Source organism: Colletotrichum fructicola, assembly GCF_000319635.2.
Source record: "Colletotrichum fructicola Nara gc5 chromosome Unknown KSG_Nara_v1_contig06, whole genome shotgun sequence".
Lineage (NCBI taxonomy): Eukaryota > Fungi > Ascomycota > Sordariomycetes > Glomerellales > Glomerellaceae > Colletotrichum > Colletotrichum fructicola.
This window is the reverse complement of record NW_027094056.1, coordinates 3594542-3615807: the sequence shown is the minus strand read 5'-3', so window position 1 is coordinate 3615807 and position 21266 is coordinate 3594542. Positions and strand designations below refer to the sequence as shown.

Genomic DNA, 21266 nt, shown 5'->3' with positions numbered 1-21266 from the left:
CCATTTCGCAAGTTCAAACAGTGGGAAGCCCCAATGGCCGCCGTCCCCAGCGCCGTCTCTGTCTTCGCCGCCGTCCTTGCGCATGAACATCCCCCACAAAATGCAGTCACATGCTGCCACACCCAACCTAACGTCCCACCTGCTCCTATTGGAGCCCTGGCGCGGCAGCGGCTCAACACGTCAACCCAGCGATCGGGGACGCGCGCTGATCCGCGCAGCCCAGGTCAACACATTTTGCTCCGACTCCCCGTCTCTCCCAAGGAAGGTACCTACGCCAAAACATACCGGACAGGGTCCCTTCCTTGCCTCCTCCACGCCCACAAGGGCTCCCTTTCCTTCTCGCAATAGGTATTACCAATACCTACATACCTTACCTACCTACCGTGCTACCCTGCCCTGCCCTCCCATCTCCTCCCCTCCCAGTGCCGCCGTCCGACCTTGTTCTACGCCCCCGCGGTCCTGTGCGCTGGGCTAGGTACTCACGTATGTACTCGACTCTTGTTTCCTGCTTTGCCTATTTGGGCCTGCTGGTTCTCCCAAGCACATTACTTAGTTTTGCTCTGCTCTCTTCTCCCGCCCGTCTGCACACTTGCGTTCGCTCGCATGTTGCCACTGTCCGCCGACCTGCCTCTTCCCTTTCTGCATATCACATTATCTCATCTAAACCCTACTGCCACTTCTTCTATGCTTCTTCTCATTCTTCTTTTATTTATGCTTCCTGGTTGACGCCTGTGTCAAGGCTGACTGCGTTGCGAAGGCTCCCTCTTGCTTTACCTCTGTTTTCCTGACCACGCTTTCTTCGCCATCTTGGTCTATCAGATACCACGCAACGAAACATACTCTTTCAAACTAACCAGAGTTGTGGCAGGGTGCCAAGCATAACATGTCCGCAACATCTGTTCCAACCTGAACCAGCTTGACACCCAGAAACTATACGCCGTTGCCTGTCTTCGTTCGATGCTCATACCTCCGTATGCGAGCTCCAGCGCCCACATTCACATCCGCATTGGCGTCGCCAGCGGCATTGACACCACAAACAATGGACTCAGACGACGAGTTAGACGAAAACTCCCACTACTTGGTCCATGTTCCTCTCGAGTCCCAGCAGGGCCGGACTGTGCTCCCAGCTCCTTTTGCGAAGGCCGTTAGCTTGGCTACCCGTTCGACGTGTCTTGCCATCCGAGTTGGCACTCTCCTCAGCTCCTATGGCTTTGATGCTGCCAAGTTTACGACCCTTTCCAGTCTGGAGCTAGGGCGCGGTCTCCTCGAAGGCATTCTCAGCAGGGCCGGGAGGGATATGCTTACCAGATCTAACAGCGACCTGGCCAGGGAGGACGCCGAGACCGTTCTGGAAAGAAGCTTAGAGCATCTCCACCATGCCATGTCACAGATCGTCTTCTGGACCACTACCGGCTTTCAGATGACTGGTACCACCTTCTCTGTTGTGTCCGAGATATCCCAGCTGCTGCTGTCATCTCTCGATCAGTTCTTCGGCTCCACCGACTCCTCTCGTGCCATAGCGAGTATCATCACTCTTATTCGTCGCGAGTTTCAGAATCCAGCAACCGGGGTCGAGGGCGAACAAGTAGGGGTTGTCGATCTGGTCATGGGCCTGTGTGCTCTGGCGTACTTGCAACGCAAATGCCGCCGTTTTCTGGAGGAGGAAACTCGCCGTCTGGGTTTTGAGGAGATTGTTTGGGACGTCGTCGTGCTGAACGATGGGGAACGGGTGGATGTACACGAGAACAGTCTATATGGCGTTCACAAGGGTCGTTATCAGAGCAAGGGCCCCGACATCCTGGTGTCAATGCCCAGCGACCAGTCCAATCCCAATGTTCTGGCCGCTCTCGAACGTCACGGGGGCCAAGACACAAGTGAAGATGAAGACGATGATCTCCCGGAAATACGCCTCAAGAACCAAATCATGCGAACCTTGCCGTCGGATACGAGCGTGTCCATATCCACCACGACTCTGACGAGAAAAATGATCACCGTCGACTTCACTGGTCCCGAACCCCCCATGGTCACACCCCCTCCAGGAGTTGAGGTCGTCGAGCGCGAAGTTCTCCCATCGTCCGAGCGCCAGGTGGAGCTGGCACGCCAGACCGACAACCCGACATATCGCGTGGTCTACCGCGTGGACAAGAACAAGCAACGAAGTACAACATACCGGGGCTTCGAAGAGCCAGAGCACGTTGCTGGGTCAGTGGAGTGCATGGACGATACTGAGGAGTCTGATGATCACGGCCGGGAGCTTGATTTCGAGGAGCCGCCACCGGTACCGCCCAAGTCTTTGCCATCACGGAGCCCTTCCTCTATGCCCGGACAGGAGGTGACGCCTAATCCTACTCCCCGACGTACGAAGGCAGGACCAGGACTATCCTCGCCTACCTCGGCAAACCGAGCCTCGCAGATTCCCACTCCGAAACAGAACCCGGAGAACGCTCCCAACCAGAAGCGGCAACGTGCACCTCTAGCACCTCTCCCTGTCAAACCACGACAAGAAGTGACTGCCCCGTCGCAATCTGATAACAAATACACTCCCAAGAGGGCCAAGAGTGAAGCTGCCTCGTCTGGCAAGCCTTCTGAAAAACCTTCCGAGAAGAAGGGCGGTATCAGACAAGCATTGAAAAGGGGCACAAGTTCTAACATTTCCAATCTTTTCAGCCGGGACGGGCCAGGTCCTGGGAGCTCTCACTCATCCGGGAAGGTGAAGCCAGCAGCGAAAGCCCCTCTCCGAGAAAGGGCCCCGCGTACGCCGGCGCCCACCAGCCATCCGTCTCAAAGCAGAGCGATGGGGCCTACTGCCGCGTCGAACTCGCGTGGCCGCAACTACGACGTGCCCTCTCCTGTTCCACGCAGCTCGTCACGGGCTAGTTACATCTCTGTGCACGAGCGTCGGCGCGACTCGGTAGTCTCGCAAACAGATACATATTCTTTTCATACGTTTGACGGATACCGGCCGCATTCTCCAGCCTACGGCCGTCGGGATGGTCAAGGTCAGAATGGCATTCCCAAGTCCAGATCAGAACGGGATATGAATGAGAAGCCCTCTTCCCCCATGAAGTCCCGTAGAGCTCGCTCCCATGTCAACACTCCGAGTTTATACAGCATCGCGACAACGGGCTCGCAAACGTCTTTGGTTTTATCTTCATACTACCAAAAGAGTGCTTACACGGATTCGGAGGCCATCGACACCCTGAGAAGGGCTGGCATTGTGGATGGAGTTTTCCCAGCATTCCATCTCCTTCGCAACGTCACACGGTATATGCGGTTCTCATCAGCATCATATGGATCCAATTTTCTGAAGTTCATGGGTATCTCTAAAGAGATGCCCATTCTGAGAGCTTTAGATGACACCCATCACGAGATACGATCTTTTGCCCACCATACCGAATCCGAAGCCGCGAGCATTCTGCTTGCTTCATTTGTTGATCCCCAAGGTGGCTCTGACACGACTGGCTCGACAGGAACCGGAGTTCCTTTGGTGCACTATATCTCTCTAGACCATGAGTCTAAGGCAGTCGTACTGGCATGTCGTGGCACACTTGGCTTTGAAGATGTCTTGGCTGACATGGCGTGCGATTACGACAACTTGTACTGGAGGGGCAAGTCGTACAAGGTTCATAAGGGCATCCACGCGTCTGCCCGGCGTTTGCTGTACGGTGGCGATGGCCGCGTCTTGTATACGCTGAAGGAGGCACTTGACGAATTCAGTGACTACGGGTTGGTCCTTTGCGGCCATTCACTCGGCGGCGGAGTCACCGCACTCCTCGGAACGATGCTTGCAGAGCCTTCTGCCACCGGCACAGGCTTCGTCACATCGTCCGAGCCTCACCGCCGCCTCCTTGGAGATGGCCGCTTCTTGCAAACCGATACAACGCATGTGTGCTTGCCGTCAGGTCGTCCCATTCATGTATATGCATACGGGCCGCCGGGGACCATGTCGCCATCGCTGCGCAAGGCCACCAGAGGGCTCGTTACAAGTGTCGTCCACGGCAGCGACTTGGTTCCCTTTCTGTCATTGGGTGTGCTCCACGACTTTCAAGCTGTCGCTCTCGCATTCAAGAGCGACAACCACGAGGCAAAGGGCGAGGTGAGACAGCGGATCTGGCAGGCTTTCCAGTCCGGTCTGGCCGACAAGTGGTACACAAATAGCAGCCGCTCAAGCTCTGCCGAAGAGGACAAGTGGAGTGTATCGGCGCTGACGACTCTGCGCTCTAACATGATGAGTCTCAAGCTTTTGCCCCCCGGCGAAGTCTTCCTAGTGGAGTCGACGCGAGTCTTGAGGCGGGACGCTTTTCTTTTGTCCGATGAAGAAGACATAGGCAGGCCGGCTCAAAGAATTGTTCTCAAATACGTCCGAAATGTTGAGTCTAGGTTTAGAGAGGTGCGATTTGGTACGAGCATGCTGATCGACCACAGCCCCGCAAAGTACGAAGAGGCTTTGAATAAGCTGCGTTTTGGCGTTGTTGAGACAGCCTAACGAACCCAAGCGGCTATCGGCCTGCCTATCTCATACGGGTTTCTTTCATTTTCCCGTCTTCTTCTCTTCCCTTTGTCATAGGTATTTGCCTAGCTTTCCTATTTACCCCCATATACCCCCCGCAACCCCTTGCTATTAGTATACTATTTCATAATGCCTCGCTGCAAACACCACTTTATGTACTCGAAGTCTGTCAGCATGAGCGACAGGAAATAGGAATTGGCGTCAAATCGCCGTAGCCAATTCTTGGTTCTCTACTGTAAGCCCTTAAGGATATCAGGGTCAAGTAGTCATTTTGGTTGGAGGATTATTACAAGTACTACCTGTTGAGACGGTACAAAAACAAGTATGGTCAAGAGAGAGATCAGAAATTAAGAATCCATTTTGCTTCACGCCACATCTATCAAGGCTTCTCCGTTATGATCCTTCCCTCCGCATCATAAAATATCTCCTTGACCTTGACGGATCGCAGGTGGTTCACGCCATTGCTCAGCTCACAGTCGTGATGAAATAACCACCACTGGCCCTTGAACTCCACGATCGAGTGATGTGTCGTCCAGCCAAGAACAGGCTCAAGAATGCGTCCTCCGTAGGTGAAGGGACCAAAAGGGCTTTCGCTTGTTCCGTAACAGAGGTAGTGAGAGTCACCCGTCGAGTAGGAGAAGTAGTAGAGGTTATCCTTCTTGTGCATCCACGCAGCCTCGAAGAAGCGACGTTCGTGGTCATCACCCAGAATAGGCCTTTTCGTCTCGGGGTCAAGGATGAGGATTTCTTGGACCTCGCCATCAAACTGGTGCATGTCCTCTGTGAGCTTGGCGACACGGGGACCTAAAGCAAAAACCCCCTTGCCGCTGGGCTCCTTAGGGCCTAGCCATTCGGGGTCAAACATATCGTTACCCTTTTGGTAGCATTGCAGCTGACCGCCCCACAGACCACCAAAGTAGAGATATGCCTGCCCGTCATCATCGACGAAGCTGGCCGGGTCGATACTGTAACTACCCTTGATAGGCTCAGGGTCAGGGGTGAAAGGGCCCTCAGGCTTGTCCGACACCGCGACGCCAATGCGGAAGATGTCTTGCTTGTCGCGAGCAGGGAAGTACAGGTAGTATTTTCCATTCTTGAAGGCGGCGTCGGGGGCCCAGAGTTGCTTCGAAACCCACGGAACGTCCTCTGTCTTCAGCACGACACCGTGATCTACGACGGGCTCGAGAGGATCCAGCGACGAGGTGCTAAAGACGTGGTAGTCGGCCATGTCATATTGGTCGCCATTATCGTTGAACTGAATATCCGTCTCACGGTCATGAGAGGGGTAGATGTAAATTTTGCCATTGAAGACATGAGCTGAGGGGTCGGCCGTGTAAATGTGATCGATGAGGGGTGCCATCGTGGAGGATGGGGACTGACACAACAAGGGGACAAGAGGGAGAGGGGAAGTAGCGATCTAGTGCGGGGTTGAATGCGGGGGTTTGGGCGGTCGAAGTTGGGGTTAGTTGTACCCTCTGGTGGCTGGTTCTCTTTTCGAAAGCACAACTTGCCGACGACAGAGATATCCGAAGGACGTTTTCTTCACACGATATCAGCACTAGAGAGAGGAGGAAGGGAGGCTCTTAAATATGTTCGTAGGAATCTCGCTCCCCACCCATGGATATTGGGACTGCGGGTGTGGAAGATATGGCCGACACAAGCTGGCCCGGTAAGGTGGAATTTGCGGGACGGCTAGCCAGCGTCCTTTGAATTTATCCAGCGCATTTTCCCGGTTTATCCCATCCTGGACAAGGTCCAGGACGCGCCCCAACTTCACAGCGGGGTCACCGCCAAGCCTGACGGGAGTCGCCCCGACGTCGTGGGATTTGCTCAGCTAGCATACTGCACGCCGTCTATAAGCATATGAAGAGATGAGCAAATTTCCATCACGGCGACAACGCGCAATCCGGGGTGACGCCCATTCGCTCAGCGTAGCATGTGAGTTCTGTCGAGGATTTGAAGATGGTGGACGGGAGGCTACGGCCCGCGTCACGGCAAGACGAGTTTAGCCGAGCTGAATAAGATGAGAATGGAAAGAACGATGGCGCGACGAGATGTCGAATCGGGAGCGGAGACTGTGAAATACGAAAATCTCAAAGTGAATCGCTCGTGGCGGCTTCATCACCCAGTTCAGAAGTCTTGGATACCAGTTTCTCCTCGCTTTTGCGTGCCATGACTGACACGGCCATTTTGGTCGTCTTCCGCGTCGCTAGCCCAACTCGGATCTTCCGCATCAAACCATGCGTCCTCGGCGTCGCGTCTCTCCATGTCGTCGTATTCGTCGTTGTTATCGACTTGTGTGTAGTCGAAATCGTCATCATGACCGTGAACAAAACGTTCAGTCAGAAACTCAGTCCATCTATCCAGCCCATCCTGCTTATTCTGTGTTTTGGAAAGATCAGATTCTGTGGTGAAGCTTTTGGCGCAGTCAATCTTTTCAGCATCACCGCCAATAGCTGAAGACTTGTTGAGGTCGGCAAGGCGGGCCTCTCCCCTTAGCAACGACTCCTCTAAAACACGGGAGTAGCTTTTGGCTCGGCCATCTGCCTCTCGCTCTGCGGGCGTCTGAAACCTGCGGACCAGGGTGTCGTAGAGAAGAGGATCTAGAATGATGTTATTATGAGCGTCTCGAAACGTAGATGATATGTGGCCGTGTGAACAACGCGATAGACCGACCTGCTAGCTGGTGTTCTGAGTTTTGGAAGTATTGGGGATTTCTGGTGAGAAATTCGCGGCGGCGGTTGTGGGAGCGGATATGGTTGGATTTGGTGGGCGGCCTTGGAGGGCGTGGGACAGGCCTATCATACCGTTGTTCTGTCTCTTGCGGTTCGACGCACATGATGGGCAACACTTGCTGAGCTCCAACGATGGGCTATTGGGATACGAGGCTGAACTTGCAGAACCGATGGATATGTCATTATTTAGTTCAGTATTACCTATGTCGAAGGTGAAGTGGGTCATGTCGGGTAGGTAGGAACCTTAGTGTACCGACAGCTGTGAGCGTAGGTACCTTACCTACCTTACCTTAGGTACATTATACCTTGGCCGCCCAGGTGCTAGGACACTCACTACAAGGTAACGTACGAACGCTTGTTGTTCGTCTTGGCCAGGAAGTTGTCCTCGAATTTCACATGGCATTCACTCATCGACAAACTCACGAAGTGGTCACATTCAGTGTGGCATGTCGGAACGCCGTTTGGGGATTCGCAAGCACGGGCGCGCTGGCGTGCAAGATCTCGATGAACAACAGCTGGGCAAGTCGGAACTGAGGCGACCAGGGATAAGAGCGCCAATGAGGATAAGGGGGGAAAAGGGGTGGGCCGACTGCAGCACGAAAGATGGCGGCCAGGTGTGGGAAATGAAGGAGGAAAGCAGGCTTTTTGCCATTGTATTGACTGTGTCCGTACCGTTCCTATTCGTGAGTATGGCCTAGGGTGCTACTGTTGTCACTTCACCTATGGTTTGCGATTTTCCCCAGTTGCCAACGATAGACCTTGCGTTACTGGCAGATTTGGCATCGTCGACTCGTCTAGGTACCTTAGCAAACTGGGCTACCTAAGGTTAGGTGCCTCGAATTCGTTACCCACGTACGTTGTCTGTCGGGGGTGCCTCGTCCTGGACCTGCTCGCCTTACCTTTGGCCTACCTATTGAATCCAAGGCTTCTGCTTCATGGCTGAAGGCTCTAGTCGAGGTCCAGGAAGGTAATCATCATTTATCCCTTCATATGCCATCCACGCCGTCCTGTTCTCTCCGCTACCCCCAGTGTAAGGCCTGCCATTTCTCCAACTGCATCGTATCGATCCATATTCATTCGCCTCTTTCATTCTTCCTTTTGTTTTTTTTGTCCCTACCAACCCAACAACCCAGCTTTGCGTGTTCCACGCATACGTAGCATTTACATTTCTTTTGTGTCTGTCTCATTGCTACCGCGGTCCTGGACGAAGCGTCACCGAGACCAAAGTCACAAAAGATCCAACCTTGTAACGATTATTATCAATCCATCAATCCACCTGATCACCACCAAACAAGAGTATATCACCCGCCACCGCCACACGCCGCGACGCGACACGACACGACACGTACGGTTTACGGACCCCAGCTGTGCCGCACCTGCTCAACTGCTCACCTGCTCTGCTCATCCGCCATTTCCTATTCTTTGCAGCCCAACGCGACTTCAGCTCTCTCGCCTGGGAGTTGCGCCCTCCCTCGCACTGGATGTGAGCTTCTATGGGTGCTGCTGGTGATATCAGAGCTCGCCTTAGGGCCAAATTCATCCGAAGAAACTCGGCCGCCCCCTCGCTAGCATCCACAAACGGCACCAACGGCGATACTCACAGCTCGCTCACGCGGCAATCCTCGGCCGCTGGAACCGCCTCCAGCTCCCAACATCTGCACCAGCCCCATCACCAGCCCCAGTCTCAGTCCCAGCCGCACACTCCATGTCCTGGCAGCCCTGAACCTGGCGCAGACCACCCGCTGCTGCAGAGATTGAAGGCGGCAATTACGTTTACCACTGCCCATGAACCACATGATAAAGACGGCCATGAGCAGCCGCCACCACAACCATCGCCTTCGCAGCAACAAGAAACTGAACACCTACATCATGTCCATCACCTCGGCCAGGACGAGAGCGTTCATGCGCCTGAGAGCAGCCCATCTTTGGTGACGGAGGGTTCCGCTGACAGTACGGACGAGCAGCAGCCCAAAGAAACTGGAGACAACTCGGGTATGGGTGCCCACAAGCCACACACCAACGCTGACTCGGCCGCGCTGGTGTTACCTGCACCTGCACCTGCTGCTGCCGCTGCCGCTTTTGACCGACGTTTAGCTAGCAGCGACCTTGGACCGACAGGAAACGATCTGCGCCCATCAACGAACACTACCGTGACCACCGCTGCCAACACCATCAATCTCCCAAGCATTAATGAAAATCAGGCCTTGCCTGCCGCTGCCTTGTCGGAACCTCACGCCGTCGACGAACATAAGCAAGACCAAAAGCCATTTTCCCTGCCGCCGCAATCCCCACCCCCTCCAACTGTAGTCGTCGAGGCTGACCCTGCCCTTCACCACAACATCGACCGTCTTGGCCCCCTCAGCTATGCCATCGGCACCTCGACGCCACTTGTTGCCGCCGTCCTACCGACTTCACCATCGTCGCCCAGGCCAGACGGTCCTCCTCGCCGCCAGAGCCTCCTGCCCAATCGCCAGACTACTCTAATCCGCACCTTGCTCGACGCCGCCCAGACGAACCACGAAGTCGATCCCTCCGCAGTCGAAGCGTTGCTTCCTATCAACGGAAACATGGTCACCCGAAAGGTTTGGGTGAGGCGCCCTGGTGCCTCTCCTACTCTCATTACCATCAATGAGGATGATTTGGTCGACGACGTGCGCGATATGATTTTGAGAAAATACGCCAACTCTCTAGGCAGACACTTCGACTCTCCCGACCTCACATTGCGCATCTGCCCACGGGAGCAGAGGCAGGACCGCCTACTAGGCCCCGAAGAACCCATGGGTCGTACCCTCGATGCGTATTTTCCGGGCGGTCAAACGGTCGACGAGGCTCTGGTCATCGATATACCCAGCAGACGTACACCGAGACCTTCTCCTCGGGCCCCAACCCATGCCACCGCTGTCTATTACGCCGATGAGGGTAGGCCATCTGAGGCTGGCGAGGGTTATTTTCCTCCTGTAGGCGCGCTTCCGTCACCCAATTTACCCGTTCCGGTCGTTGCTCCTGCCACCGTCCCGGCACATCCTCTCCATCCCGCCCATCCCGTACACCCACACCTACCCCACGCACATTCTATTGCCGTGCTCGGCACTGGCCAAATACCACCTATCCCTTCTCCAGGAGGCACACGTTCTCGCGCATACAGAGAAAGACCCGAACGCCCGCGATTGGGGAGAACCCATACGTCCTCTCCGACCATACTAAACGTCGCTAATGCCCAATCCATGACTGCTGCCGCTACTGCGGCGAACCACGCCTCACACGCATTTCACCCAAGATTGCCGCCTTCAAGGACGCACTCGAACGCATCGGAGCAATCGGCTACAGCACCGGTGGCACCGCCACTTCCAACACCACCTGCTCCAGAAGTTCAGCAGGTGCAGAGAGTGGCAACTCCTCCGCCAAGAACAGCGTCGCCTCGTCCGGCAAGTTCTCGGCCGAAGAAGACGAAGAAGAATATGGATCATCCAACTCTGCCAGCCGGCATACTGAACGGCGGGGTGCCGCCTATTAACGTTCTAATTGTTGAAGACAATCCAATCAACCTCAAACTGCTTGAAGCGTTCGTCAAGCGTCTGAAGGTGAGGTGGAAGACGGCCGTCAATGGCCGGGACGCCGTCTCCATGTGGAGAACTGGCGGTTTTCATCTCGTCTTGATGGATATTCAGCTTCCCATAATGAGTGGGTTGGATGCTACCAGAGAAATCCGGAGGCTAGAACGAGTCAATTCCATTGGCGTCTTCTCCTCCTCTGCTTCCAGTGTACCGGAATTGACGAATGGAGAGCTGGAAGAGAAGGATCGTTTGACGAACATGGAGCTCTTCAAGAGCCCGGTCATCATCGTTGCCCTAACTGCCAGTTCCCTTCAAAGCGACAGACATGAGGCGCTGGCTGCTGGTTGCAACGATTTCCTTACCAAGGTATGCATTCGCCATTTGGTTTTCGCACTCGTTTCAAGCTAATGCTGATACTTTACTCAGCCAGTCAACTTTGTTTGGCTCGAGAGGAAAGTCATGGAGTGGGGTTGCATGCAAGCTTTGATCGATTTTGATGGCTGGAGAAGGTGGAAAGACTTCAGTCAACAAAATGACGACACTGAAGCGGCCAAGAAATCTGCCGTCTTGAAAACGAAGGCAAAAAAGAATCGGCTCTCGATGACATCAGTTCCAGCATAATGGCTTTTTAGGTTTTGTGTGGCACAGATATCCAGCAAGAGTTCCGCAGCGTACTACCGAAGTAGCCAACAGAATCTTGGACTGGGGCCAGATGGTATTGGAAGTAAAGACACAATTCCAAGGGAACCAACAGAAGGAACACACCGCTCGTAGCGTTTCCATGGCGCATGGGTTGGGCTTAACGTCTACGCAGCTAAATACGAGGGCTACACGACAGATCCGCAGGCCATCCCCTTGATGAGGGGTGACGGAATAAGGGAATACGCGGGAATTATTTACAGGGTGAGACCGGATGGTGCAAGCAGTTAGGAAATAATGATAATAAGCAAAAAAACGAAGCACTCTGTATATTGGAATATGATCAAAAGCATCGGAAGAGTTGAAGGCACGCAGTTTACGATCGGTCTATGGCGTTCCTCTGCACTCGTTCGAACGGAAATGGCCAGCTGACTAAGGGGAGAGGGGGCGGGCATTGGCTGGTTGACTAAGGCAACAAAGCTTTTCCCCCAGGCCTGGTCCGTGCCCCAGCTCCGAAGAAAACGAGGGAAAATTTGGACACGAACCGACTTTTTCTTTCTCCCATCACAATTCTCATGTCTCGACACCGTCTGCACTCCAATGATCTCACCATAATTGGCGAATCTAGGTGCGCATCTGCGGCCAGACGACTTTGATCACAATGCCTCCACGAACCGGCTCGTCATTGTCGCCACTGACCGTTGGCGCCAAGTGGTGCGATGCTCAACTGAGCAGAGCGTCACGATCATGTCCTGCTGCGCAAGTCTCTTGCCAGTTTTCCACAACGTCGCAGCAGCTCAGAAGGTCAAAGGCGCAGCACAGTCTTTACCGATGGCTGAAGGATCCTAAAGGTGGCATGCTGTTTCGCGACGCTCCTCAGAATGGTCCGAAATACGTGGGATCGCTGCCAGACCAGCCTTTTCCTCTGAACCCTCTTTTCAGAAGCCAGTCTGTGTTGAGCGAGGAACTGAGGGAAGAGATTTACCATCGAGTCAAGACGAGCAAACACTCGCTCAAGACGGTATCATCTTCTCTGGGTGTCGATGTTCGCCGAGTTGCTGCGGTGGTGCGCATGAAGGAGATGGAGAAGCAATGGGTTGCCGAGGTAAGCTGTCCCTTTTTTTTTGGTCTTTACCCAGTTCCCCCGGGATCAACAAGCATTCTATGATGATCAACTTTCCAAAATTCGATTAGTCTTGAAGACGCACTACATGGTTACACCTTTGGCACTGCGAGCCTCTCTGATTAGCTACACTATCTCTCTTCGCAACATTTCTGGAATCTGCGCAGACAACCTGCTGACAACAATCAAACAATAGAAGAAGCAGCTAGCTACACCCTATGCTAAAGCGGTTCTGGGCATGCTTCCCCAGACCATCTTGAGGAAGGAGGCTCAAATTCCCCATGAACCAATCAATGAGATTCACGTACACAAGCTCACGATGCAGCAACTATTCGTCCCCGTGTCCGAGTCACGTCAATTCAACAGAGAGGACGCGGCCAAGGCATTCCACAGGAACATGTTATCCGCCGACCAGCGATCACCTTTAAAGGAGCTTGTGACAATGAGGAAATCAATAGACAGCGGCGTGAAGCCAGCTGAGGCGTTCGAGAAGTTTCAGGAGACAACTCGAGCTGAAGAAGACAGGCTCATTGAGAAGGAGAGGCGGCGTCTGGAAAAGGCGGAGGAAGAAACGACACGCGTGGACACTGGTCGCTTTGAGTTCAGATTCAAGGAGATGAACGTCGAAGCCGCTGGCAAGGACGGCCGCGGCCGCAAGGCTGTGGGCTGGAGATATGGTGTGCCTTTCTATGACCGCAAGAAGGGAGAGTTTAAGCTCCCCACATCGGTACCATGAACACTCAATTTCAATATGATCTGAGTAGTCTCCGATACCAAGGCACTGGCGTCGGTCTGACAGAGTACCGACGGCTGTAACTACCTACTGTATGTATACATGTAACTGTATGACGTTGATTCAGCGAACGGGCAGCTCGAAGAAGGAGTTCTCAAGCCCAAAAAAGACTATCATATTCATCAAAGCAAGTACTTGGTGTGCGAAACCCAGTCTACAACACGGTGACCATCTGCAACATCCACGATGAGGTTCTTGCGAATCTGCTCTATAGCCTTTGACGAGAGGCGACATCTTGTCTGCACGAATGACTCGACCGACCCGTACTCATGGCGAATCAGTTTGAGAGTGGAAAGCATGTTTTCCTTGCTGAGGGTTTTCAGAAGTATCAGTGGCGGTTTGGCATAGCTGGGGTAACAAATGATCTATCGCATACCGGGACCCGATCATGCGGCGGGCGCCTTCGGGATTTCCCTTCATGGCCTCCGTGGCCAGCAAGTGGTTGACCAGTTCTTCTTTACGGTCCTGCAATCCAATGTCGGTCAGGCTGTACTCGTGGGCCACAACATCGTCTGAGACGCCGCAGAGGCTGAGAATGAGTGCGCAGATAACGCCCGTCCTATCCTTCCCAGCCGTGCAATGGATAAGCAACGGCGTCGGAATCTCCGGGGTGGCGAGGTGAGACAGAATAGTCCGAAAGGGGTCTTGAGGATGATCCGGCCCTGAAGCAGCGCGCAGAATGTCGGCGTAGGCTTTGGTGAAGCCCTGTGGCCACGTTTTAGGTTATCAACTTGGACGAGGTGAAGATGGCCAGGGAAGAAGTCGAGCGGGTGGTGGGGGGTCCGACGGCCTTCCAGACGTAGACTTGGGACTCTTTACTCACCTCGGTGCCGTTACTGGAATAGTTCTGGTAGCGGAGGGCGATAGCCTCGGGGCCGTAGTCCTGGTCCTGGAAAACGGGGACGAAAACACGGGTGGCGCCCGGCCATTCGCGGACGTCGCAATTGGCGCCTGCTTGCGCGAGGCGCTTGAGCTCGACGGCGGAACGCAAGTCGTAGACGTGGGTGATACCGATGTTCTGGAGAAGGGCGACGCCTTGGTCCGTTAGGCGCGAAGGCTCTGCGGAGCGGAAGACAATGCCCGGTCTCAGGATGCGGCCCGGCTGAGAGTCAATCGGGTAGCCGCCAGCATCGCGAAAGTTTGGGAGACCAGGAACGGGTATAAAGGGCGGCTTGGGCAACTCAGCCGCTTGGAAGTCGGATGTGGCCCCGTCAGACATTGTGCGACATAGGCAAGATATCTGCTAGGCGGTGACAGGTCGTTGATGTGATACAAAGCCACTAGTGTGACAGAAGTGTCAACATGGCGATGGCAGCACCGCTGAGCTGGAGAGATGACATGGACGACGGAAAGAGGCTCCGGACCGGGCCGAGCGTTGGAGCGCTCACCGGTCAGGCCCATATGTCCCGAGGTCCAGTGTGTAGGTGTATGTGCGTCGGATCCCCCAGCGCTGGAAGGGGGGGGGGGGCCGGGGGTGTCGCGCGCGGGCATCCGAAGCCTGTTGGTATTTTCTTCGACATAGCTTCCGAAGCTCGGCAGGACCCTGGGATCCGACCCTGCCTGCGAGTCTTGAATACCGGGCGGCTGTTGTGTTGTCACTGGAGGCTCGACCGCATCTCCATGGCTTGACGAGGGTTAGATAATAGTGCGTCCAATGATTTACTGCCACAAGGAGTGCTTTCCCAGGTGTTCTGCATCGTGGCCAGGTCTACGTGCTACTTGCCCGGCTTACGGTGCTGTACTAGGTGGCAGAGAGCGAATCACTCACTCAAGTCGGTTCCTGAGTTACCTAGGTTAGAGAGACTTTGAACTGACGGAGCCGGATGAGCTTCTGCCATCTGCCCATGCCACTCGGGTATTAGAAAAAACAACCGGTTTTTGAGCGTACCTTTTTGCGCCTAGTACACCAGCGTAGCCCACCTTCTAACTACGATAATTATTAGTATTAAATTAATCTTTAGAGAGTAAGTTGTTTTCTGAATATTCTTTTATTATTTTTCTGTTTTATCTGAGGGGAGGCCTAAGGGTTGAAGCGAGGGGTGGTCCAGAAAGCGGTCGTTTATTCTGATTAGTACTATGTGACCTGAAAGCTTGAGCTTGGGCCAACAGATGACAGTCCCCCTGTCATCCGTGTGCTGCTCTTGCGTCTTCCATTGGCTCACAATGCACAAGGGGCACGCCAAGTGCGTCATAGGGGACCATCTGAGAGGCGCCATCCAAAATTGCTTACCTTGAAGTCACCAACCAACCCAGGCCTAGGTCTGGGCCTGAGACCTTCGAAATGCCAGGGCACTGGGCACCGACACTCAGGGCGTCAAAGCAAGGACGACATCAAGACGCCGATCAACCTGTTTGGTGTTGGCTAGCGTTGAATGGCACGATAACTCACCACATGAGGTAACCTGGCATCGCCTTGGAGAGGTCACGACCCGTTCGCGACCTCCCCTTAGCGCCTGCAAGACAAGACACCCTCTGCATTGCCCTAAAAGCCCTCCCTGACCCAGCCAGTCCCCTTTGTCCACTTCCGCAATTCTCCTCCTTCATCGTCATCCCCAGCCACCATTGAATCGCCAGCAGTCATACGCTTCTAGCGCCGCCTCCGTCGAAACTCCGTCAAGCATCCGTTGAACCTCCTCCAAACCCCGTTCCGTAACCGGCGGCCCACCCCGAATCCTCCACCAGCATTCAAAATGGGCCTTTTTGGCATGGCCGCGAGCTATCTCGCCTTCACCGTCCTGCACTTCTTCCAATTCGTCCTGGCCATCACCGTCTGTGGTTTGTACGCCGTCGATCTGCAGCGCGCCAGAAACGAGGGGGTATATGTCGACTCTAAATGGGTACGAATTTCCTAGCATCTCTGGGGGAGGAACGGATGAATGCTCACACACGCCCGATAGGTTTTCGCTGAAGTGGTCGGTGCCCTCTCCGCCGTGACGGCCCTTCTTTACTGCGTCCCCTTTATCCTACGATTTGCCGCCACCTTCGTCTGGGACGTCATTCTTTTCGTCCTTTGGATTGCTCTCTTCGGACTCTTTGGTAATGTACGTTGCCTGACTAGCTAAACTGCCAGACATTGCCTCTGTCTGCTCTTGTTTCGTGTATACTTACCTCGATCGATAGATGTATATCAAGGAAAATGCCGAGGGCGATAAAGATATTCAGCGGATGAAGAATGCAGTATGGGTTGACTTAGCCAACGCACTGCTCTGGCTCATCAGTACCCTCGCTTCCGCTGCCTACTGGTGGAGTCATCGGGAACGTCGTACGCGCTTCACTGGCCGTGGCAAAGTCTAGAGGCCGCGCAGGGAAACCTCCCGTGCGAGCATTTCCAATTGGCGCATCTTGTGAATGTCTGTACTTGGACGGACGGTTGCGCTGATGTTTTTTTTTTCAGTCCTCCCTCCATCAGCCTTTGTCCAATCACAAAAGCAGCTGCAAATGCTGGCGTTTGGAGTTGTTTTTATTGCAGATACGATACCAGAACCTCAATGAGGCTCAGCAGGCTTAGATAAATAACCAGCCCGGGCGTTGCCACATTGATGGCGAACGGGTTTCTATCAGCTTCTAGTAAGGAGTCTGAGTTCCATCGAACGCGCTCGATGCTCGTGACAGAAACACTCAGGCATGTAAACGCGGACGAAGTCAACGTAGTGCAGGTGCGGAAAAGCAGAGGGTGATTTGAAGATCCGCAGAAACGGAATGGTAGCGATATGTGTTGGACCCGTCGCCGAATGTTCACCGCGCAGCTCTGGAGGGGTCCAGAGAACCCCGGAGCCATGGACGAAGATTAGGCGTGACAACGAACACCGCTGCATAGTATGCAGTACATCGAGGAATCGCGCTGATGCCAGTGCGAAGTCGCATGCTTATTGCGTCTCATCGTCGGCAACGAGACTCGTTCGATATCATCAGGCAAATTTATTGACACTGATCTGAGTAGCTACGTCATGCCCGCCCGGAGATGTTCCTCCTGGCTCTCCGGGGAACGTCCCCTAGCACGCCGTAGTGAGGTCGATGAGTTCTGCCCACATGCCGCATTGGTCACTGGCGACCTGCAACTTTCTATCAGGGGCTGCCAACCTAGTGGTGTCGCTGGTCGTTATCCCCGTTCTGTCCTCTCGACTGCATGGAAGCCCCACAACTCCGCTTCGAGCAGGGCAACCCCATGCCACTCGAGTGACGTAATGGCCGCAAAGCCGTGGTCAACATTTGAGCGTACGAATACTTAGCACACGACGCTCATTGACGCCCTGTGGTGAAAGATTAGCAATAGCAAGCATGGCGCGGTTCAGGAAAATGCAATTGAAGCTATCGTCAACGTCTACAATCGACAATTACAGCACGGCAATCTCCATTTGTAGGCACAGGAAAGTACCGTATAATCTCAGAAGAAGGAAAATCCCCATCCCCCCTGTATACAAGGGTCTGATTGGGAGGTTCAGTGTTAAACCAGCGAGCGGAACTCACGCGAAAAGCTGGATTAGTCTGACAGGGGGGTGCGGATTGTCCTTTTTCTGAGATTATACGGTAGAAGAGCTGGACGTGAGCGCCACACATGGACCCCAATATGCTCCGAAAGTGCGAATCTGGCGGACAAGCCTCGCAGTCCGAAGTCACCGTGTGCATGTTTCAAGTCGGCAGAGCTTTGCTGTGCTAGTAAGAGTCGCAGCCAGGTTCCAGCCAGGTTCCGTGCTGCTTGACTTAGCCGACAAAAACCAGCAGCACAGTACAGAATAGTGATACTGACTTCTTGGCTGAGGTACCGTACCTATCTCAGGATACGAACCTCTAATCCCACCAGCCGCACGCTGCATTAGCAGCCTTGGAGGAGATGGGCGTCGTACCTATCCGTAAAACGCCCACGTATTCTGCCCCCTCAACCCCAAAACCCCTCCCACTGATGGGGGAAGAATAAGCAAGAGGGATTCCGACTCTTACCCAACCTGTTGAACTTGGTAGCGATCGGCCAAGAGATCAGCGCTCAGCATCTTGTTCCGGCCTCCAATGCGCACCGAAGCTTGGATGTACGAGTGGGTTGGCTGGCCACAATTTATAAAGGAGCCAAGCTCTACCTAGTGATGCGATGGTACGGATAAAGGGTCCTTCGTTAGTTGTGAGGTAAGGTGTCTTACCTACTTCACTGACCTTAAGTAGTGTACTTCCTGGACCCGCACCATTCCACTCAACAACCTCCTCGGTACACTTCAGAGGTGGTGTTGCTATCTATCCTCTAGCCATTCAGTTAATTGAAGCCCCACATGAACGTCCACCGGCTTGGGCCGAGAAAACGTGAAGCAGTCAAAGGGTGTGGCAGAATACCTCGGAAGACACAGAGATTGAGGTGCGCCTCGGGAGTGAAAGAGAAAACTGCTACTGTGCTATAGTGTGCCCGGTCATAAGAACTGCGGTCCCGGGATGCAAACCCTTGTATGGCCAGCCACAAGTATTTGGTGGTTAAGGGCCCTCTCACTTGCAGTACCCTGCGCAAAGCAGCAGAATCAGCGGCTCCGGCGGCTACCATTAACGGGCCTTGGGAGAACTGCAGATGTTTCATCTCTCAAAGGGTCAGAAGGCTTTGAGTATTCTACAACAAGGTATGATTACGGGACATGGGAGGTTACGTGCGGGGTACACACGGGGGAGAACCTCAGTCGCTGGGTGACCTTTCGGGGCAGACATCCTGTGGCTAGAAAGAGTGCAGGCCTCCAATCATGGCGCTACGATAGTACTGCCTATAGAGCTCCAGCATGGTTTTGTTGCTGTCCATACTCAGGCAGGCTTGGCCGCCACGCCGCTTGCACGCTCAGTGACGATCAACGCCAGAGATCGACAGCGGCATTTCCAGACGAGACACCAGGATGAAATGGATGGGAACGTGGGTGAAGGATTTGCTGGTTCAGACGCAAAAAAAAAAAAAAAAAAACTTCTTTCGAAATCAATCAAGGCTGTGCTGTGATATCCGACGCTGATGCGAGTGTGCGCTGCTGTGAACGGATGAGGTGATGCCGAGTGCGATCAAATGTCAGCTAGGCCAGCTTCACCGATACTTCGCGAGGCTCCTTCTCACAGATAGGTACCCAATCATCTTGGACGACAATGTAGCAGCCCAATCAAGAAGTACGCAGTAAGTACCTAGCTCCTCTCTTTTGGAAAATCGGGCACCTTGTTTTCCCCAATGCAGCAAGTAGTCAGTGAAGCAAGCCACCGACAAGGACCCTGAGGTGGACCCCTTCTTTTCCATGACTTTGATGTATCGGATCACCACCCACACCGCCGCATAAGTACCTTGTGGTAGGGAGGGTTGGAGGTAGATACCATGGAAAGTACCCAATCAGGTTATGTGCCGCCACTCTAGTGTTTGTTGAGGCAGTATCGACTTCAGGGAGGAAAAGAAGAAGGCTGCAGAGGCTGTTGTCAGAATGGAGTCGATAGAGCCAGCATTCAGTGCCATCTCTCAAGTCGTGATGCTCTGGCTCTGGTCCAAAGTGAAAAGAGGCCAGGAACAGTGCAAATGACAGTGGAGGACATCACCACCACGTCCTTGCTCTTCAAATTCCATCCTACGCATCTTTCCAGGCGAAAAATCAATATCCAATCCTCCCGGCATCTCGGCTCCGACTCCAAGACCAGACCAGACCAGACCAGACCAAAGCGCTTGCGCTACAGGCGACTTGGCATTAATTCCAACTTCTCCACGCATGCAAGATCGACCGCCAGAAGGACCACCGGACGACAGGCAAGACAGGGTGAAAGGATGACTGGGACCCATTTGCCGCAACGCCCAAGTCGACGCCGCCAACATCCACATATCCACATAAGCCATTTACACTACCTCCCTACCTCGCCCGCCCATATTTTGCCCTTCCTGGTCTCACTCCAATTTCTCCAAGGACATCGTCATAAGAGCACAGCATCCTCGATAACGGCGACGAGTCGGCCCCGTTTGCCAATCCGATTTTCAAACGCATCTTCTTCGACCGCGATCGAACCTGGCAGCCCGACAGGAACGTTAAAATACAGCGTCGGCCGTCGTGGACAAGCATCTAGTACGCCTTCGTGCCTTTCCTGAGGGGCATGGGCAAGCCGTTTGAAGAAGGTCCACGATCAGGTTCCGAGAGGGAGGAGCAGGACGGACGGGGACAAGCATCAACAATGGCGAACCTGGGCCGTTCATTCAAGCCGCCAGCCTATTTCTCACGGACGAGACGGCCAGCAATGCCTGGACGGACCTTGTCCAATTCTTCAGACGTGTCGGTGGCCTCTGCCAGCTCTCGATCTGACGACCACTGCGACCTGCTGATGTCTGGACTCAACACGCCGGCGCAAGAGAAGACGGGATTTGATAGTCTCAAGTTGACGTCGGCGCCAGAAGTACGCTCCTCGAGAGGCAAGTCGCAGCGTTTTGTTTCGTCTACATTCTCCCACTTGATTTCCACCATTTATTTGCTATTCTTGGGCTCAAATTATTGATCCATCTATGTTCGACTTCTCCGGCACACCATTCCCCTCGTCTTTGCAGCCCCGCCTGTCATGTCCCCAGGTTGACCTTGGTCGCAACGCTCCCATATGCCATCTTCTAGTCTGTATCATGTTCATTCTGTTTCTAATCCCAATCGACCTATTTCGGGGCCGATGCACTGACTGGCGGGGCTGGCCGTTGGTCATTGCAAACCACCCGCGCGGGGGTTGGAAGCCCCTCCTCGACGGGACGCCACCGAGTCAGCTCGTGCACGGGTCCGGCGGCTGGGGCGCAGGCCCTCGGAGGGCATTGGGAATCGCAGTGCAGGGTACCTTACCTTACCTTACCTTACCTTGAGCGCGCGCTCTTAGGTAGTTTGTCGCCACCTCAGATACATAACCCTTTACCCTTAATTCCATCCTCCAAAGTCTCCTTGCTAGCTCGCATTACCCC

At 54.0% G+C, this 21266-nt stretch overlaps 8 protein-coding genes across 8 annotated transcripts; 5 read left to right on the top strand and 3 right to left on the bottom strand.

Moving 5' to 3' along the window:
• Positions 1-1039: 1039 nt before the first annotated feature.
• Positions 1040-4486, top strand: Dagla (Sn1-specific diacylglycerol lipase alpha; the record flags this gene model as incomplete). Its single annotated transcript, XM_032032925.1, has 1 exon — positions 1040-4486. One exon carries the CDS (start codon positions 1040-1042, stop codon positions 4484-4486), a length of 3447 nt encoding a protein of 1148 aa, XP_031887906.1.
• A 403-nt stretch (positions 4487-4889) lies between these two features.
• Positions 4890-5870, bottom strand: xsa-0 (Xylosidase/arabinosidase; the record flags this gene model as incomplete). Its single annotated transcript, XM_032032927.1, has 1 exon — positions 4890-5870. One exon carries the CDS (start codon positions 5868-5870, stop codon positions 4890-4892), a length of 981 nt encoding a protein of 326 aa, XP_031887905.1.
• A 770-nt stretch (positions 5871-6640) lies between these two features.
• On the bottom strand, positions 6641-7349 carry CGGC5_v011248 (uncharacterized protein; the record flags this gene model as incomplete). The annotated part of the gene is made up of 2 exons (XM_032032929.1): positions 6641-7113; positions 7187-7349. The coding sequence occupies 2 exons, from the start codon at positions 7347-7349 to the stop codon at positions 6641-6643; spliced, it is 636 nt and encodes a 211-aa protein (XP_031888009.1).
• Positions 7350-8738: 1389 nt separating this feature from the next.
• On the top strand, positions 8739-10759 carry SSK1 (Oxidative stress response two-component system protein SSK1; the record flags this gene model as incomplete). The annotated part of the gene is made up of 2 exons (XM_032032930.2): positions 8739-10202; positions 10523-10759. The coding sequence occupies 2 exons, from the start codon at positions 8739-8741 to the stop codon at positions 10757-10759; spliced, it is 1701 nt and encodes a 566-aa protein (XP_031888010.2).
• Positions 10760-10922: 163 nt separating this feature from the next.
• mcs4 (Response regulator mcs4) lies at positions 10923-11420 on the top strand (the record flags this gene model as incomplete). The annotated part of the gene is made up of 2 exons (XM_032032931.2): positions 10923-11165; positions 11226-11420. The coding sequence occupies 2 exons, from the start codon at positions 10923-10925 to the stop codon at positions 11418-11420; spliced, it is 438 nt and encodes a 145-aa protein (XP_031887825.2).
• Positions 11421-12099: 679 nt separating this feature from the next.
• Positions 12100-13297, top strand: CGGC5_v011245 (mitochondrial 37S ribosomal protein mS45; the record flags this gene model as incomplete). Its single annotated transcript, XM_032032932.1, has 2 exons — positions 12100-12543; positions 12758-13297. The coding sequence occupies 2 exons, from the start codon at positions 12100-12102 to the stop codon at positions 13295-13297; spliced, it is 984 nt and encodes a 327-aa protein (XP_031888008.1).
• Positions 13298-13476: 179 nt separating this feature from the next.
• On the bottom strand, positions 13477-14573 carry iphP-0 (Tyrosine-protein phosphatase; the record flags this gene model as incomplete). Its single annotated transcript, XM_032032933.1, has 3 exons — positions 13477-13663; positions 13731-14059; positions 14178-14573. 3 exons carry the CDS (start codon positions 14571-14573, stop codon positions 13477-13479), a joined length of 912 nt encoding a protein of 303 aa, XP_031888006.1.
• A 1471-nt stretch (positions 14574-16044) lies between these two features.
• On the top strand, positions 16045-16846 carry CGGC5_v011243 (uncharacterized protein; the record flags this gene model as incomplete). Its single annotated transcript, XM_032032934.2, has 4 exons — positions 16045-16191; positions 16252-16395; positions 16475-16616; positions 16749-16846. The coding sequence occupies 4 exons, from the start codon at positions 16045-16047 to the stop codon at positions 16844-16846; spliced, it is 531 nt and encodes a 176-aa protein (XP_031888007.2).
• Positions 16847-21266: the final 4420 nt, after the last annotated feature.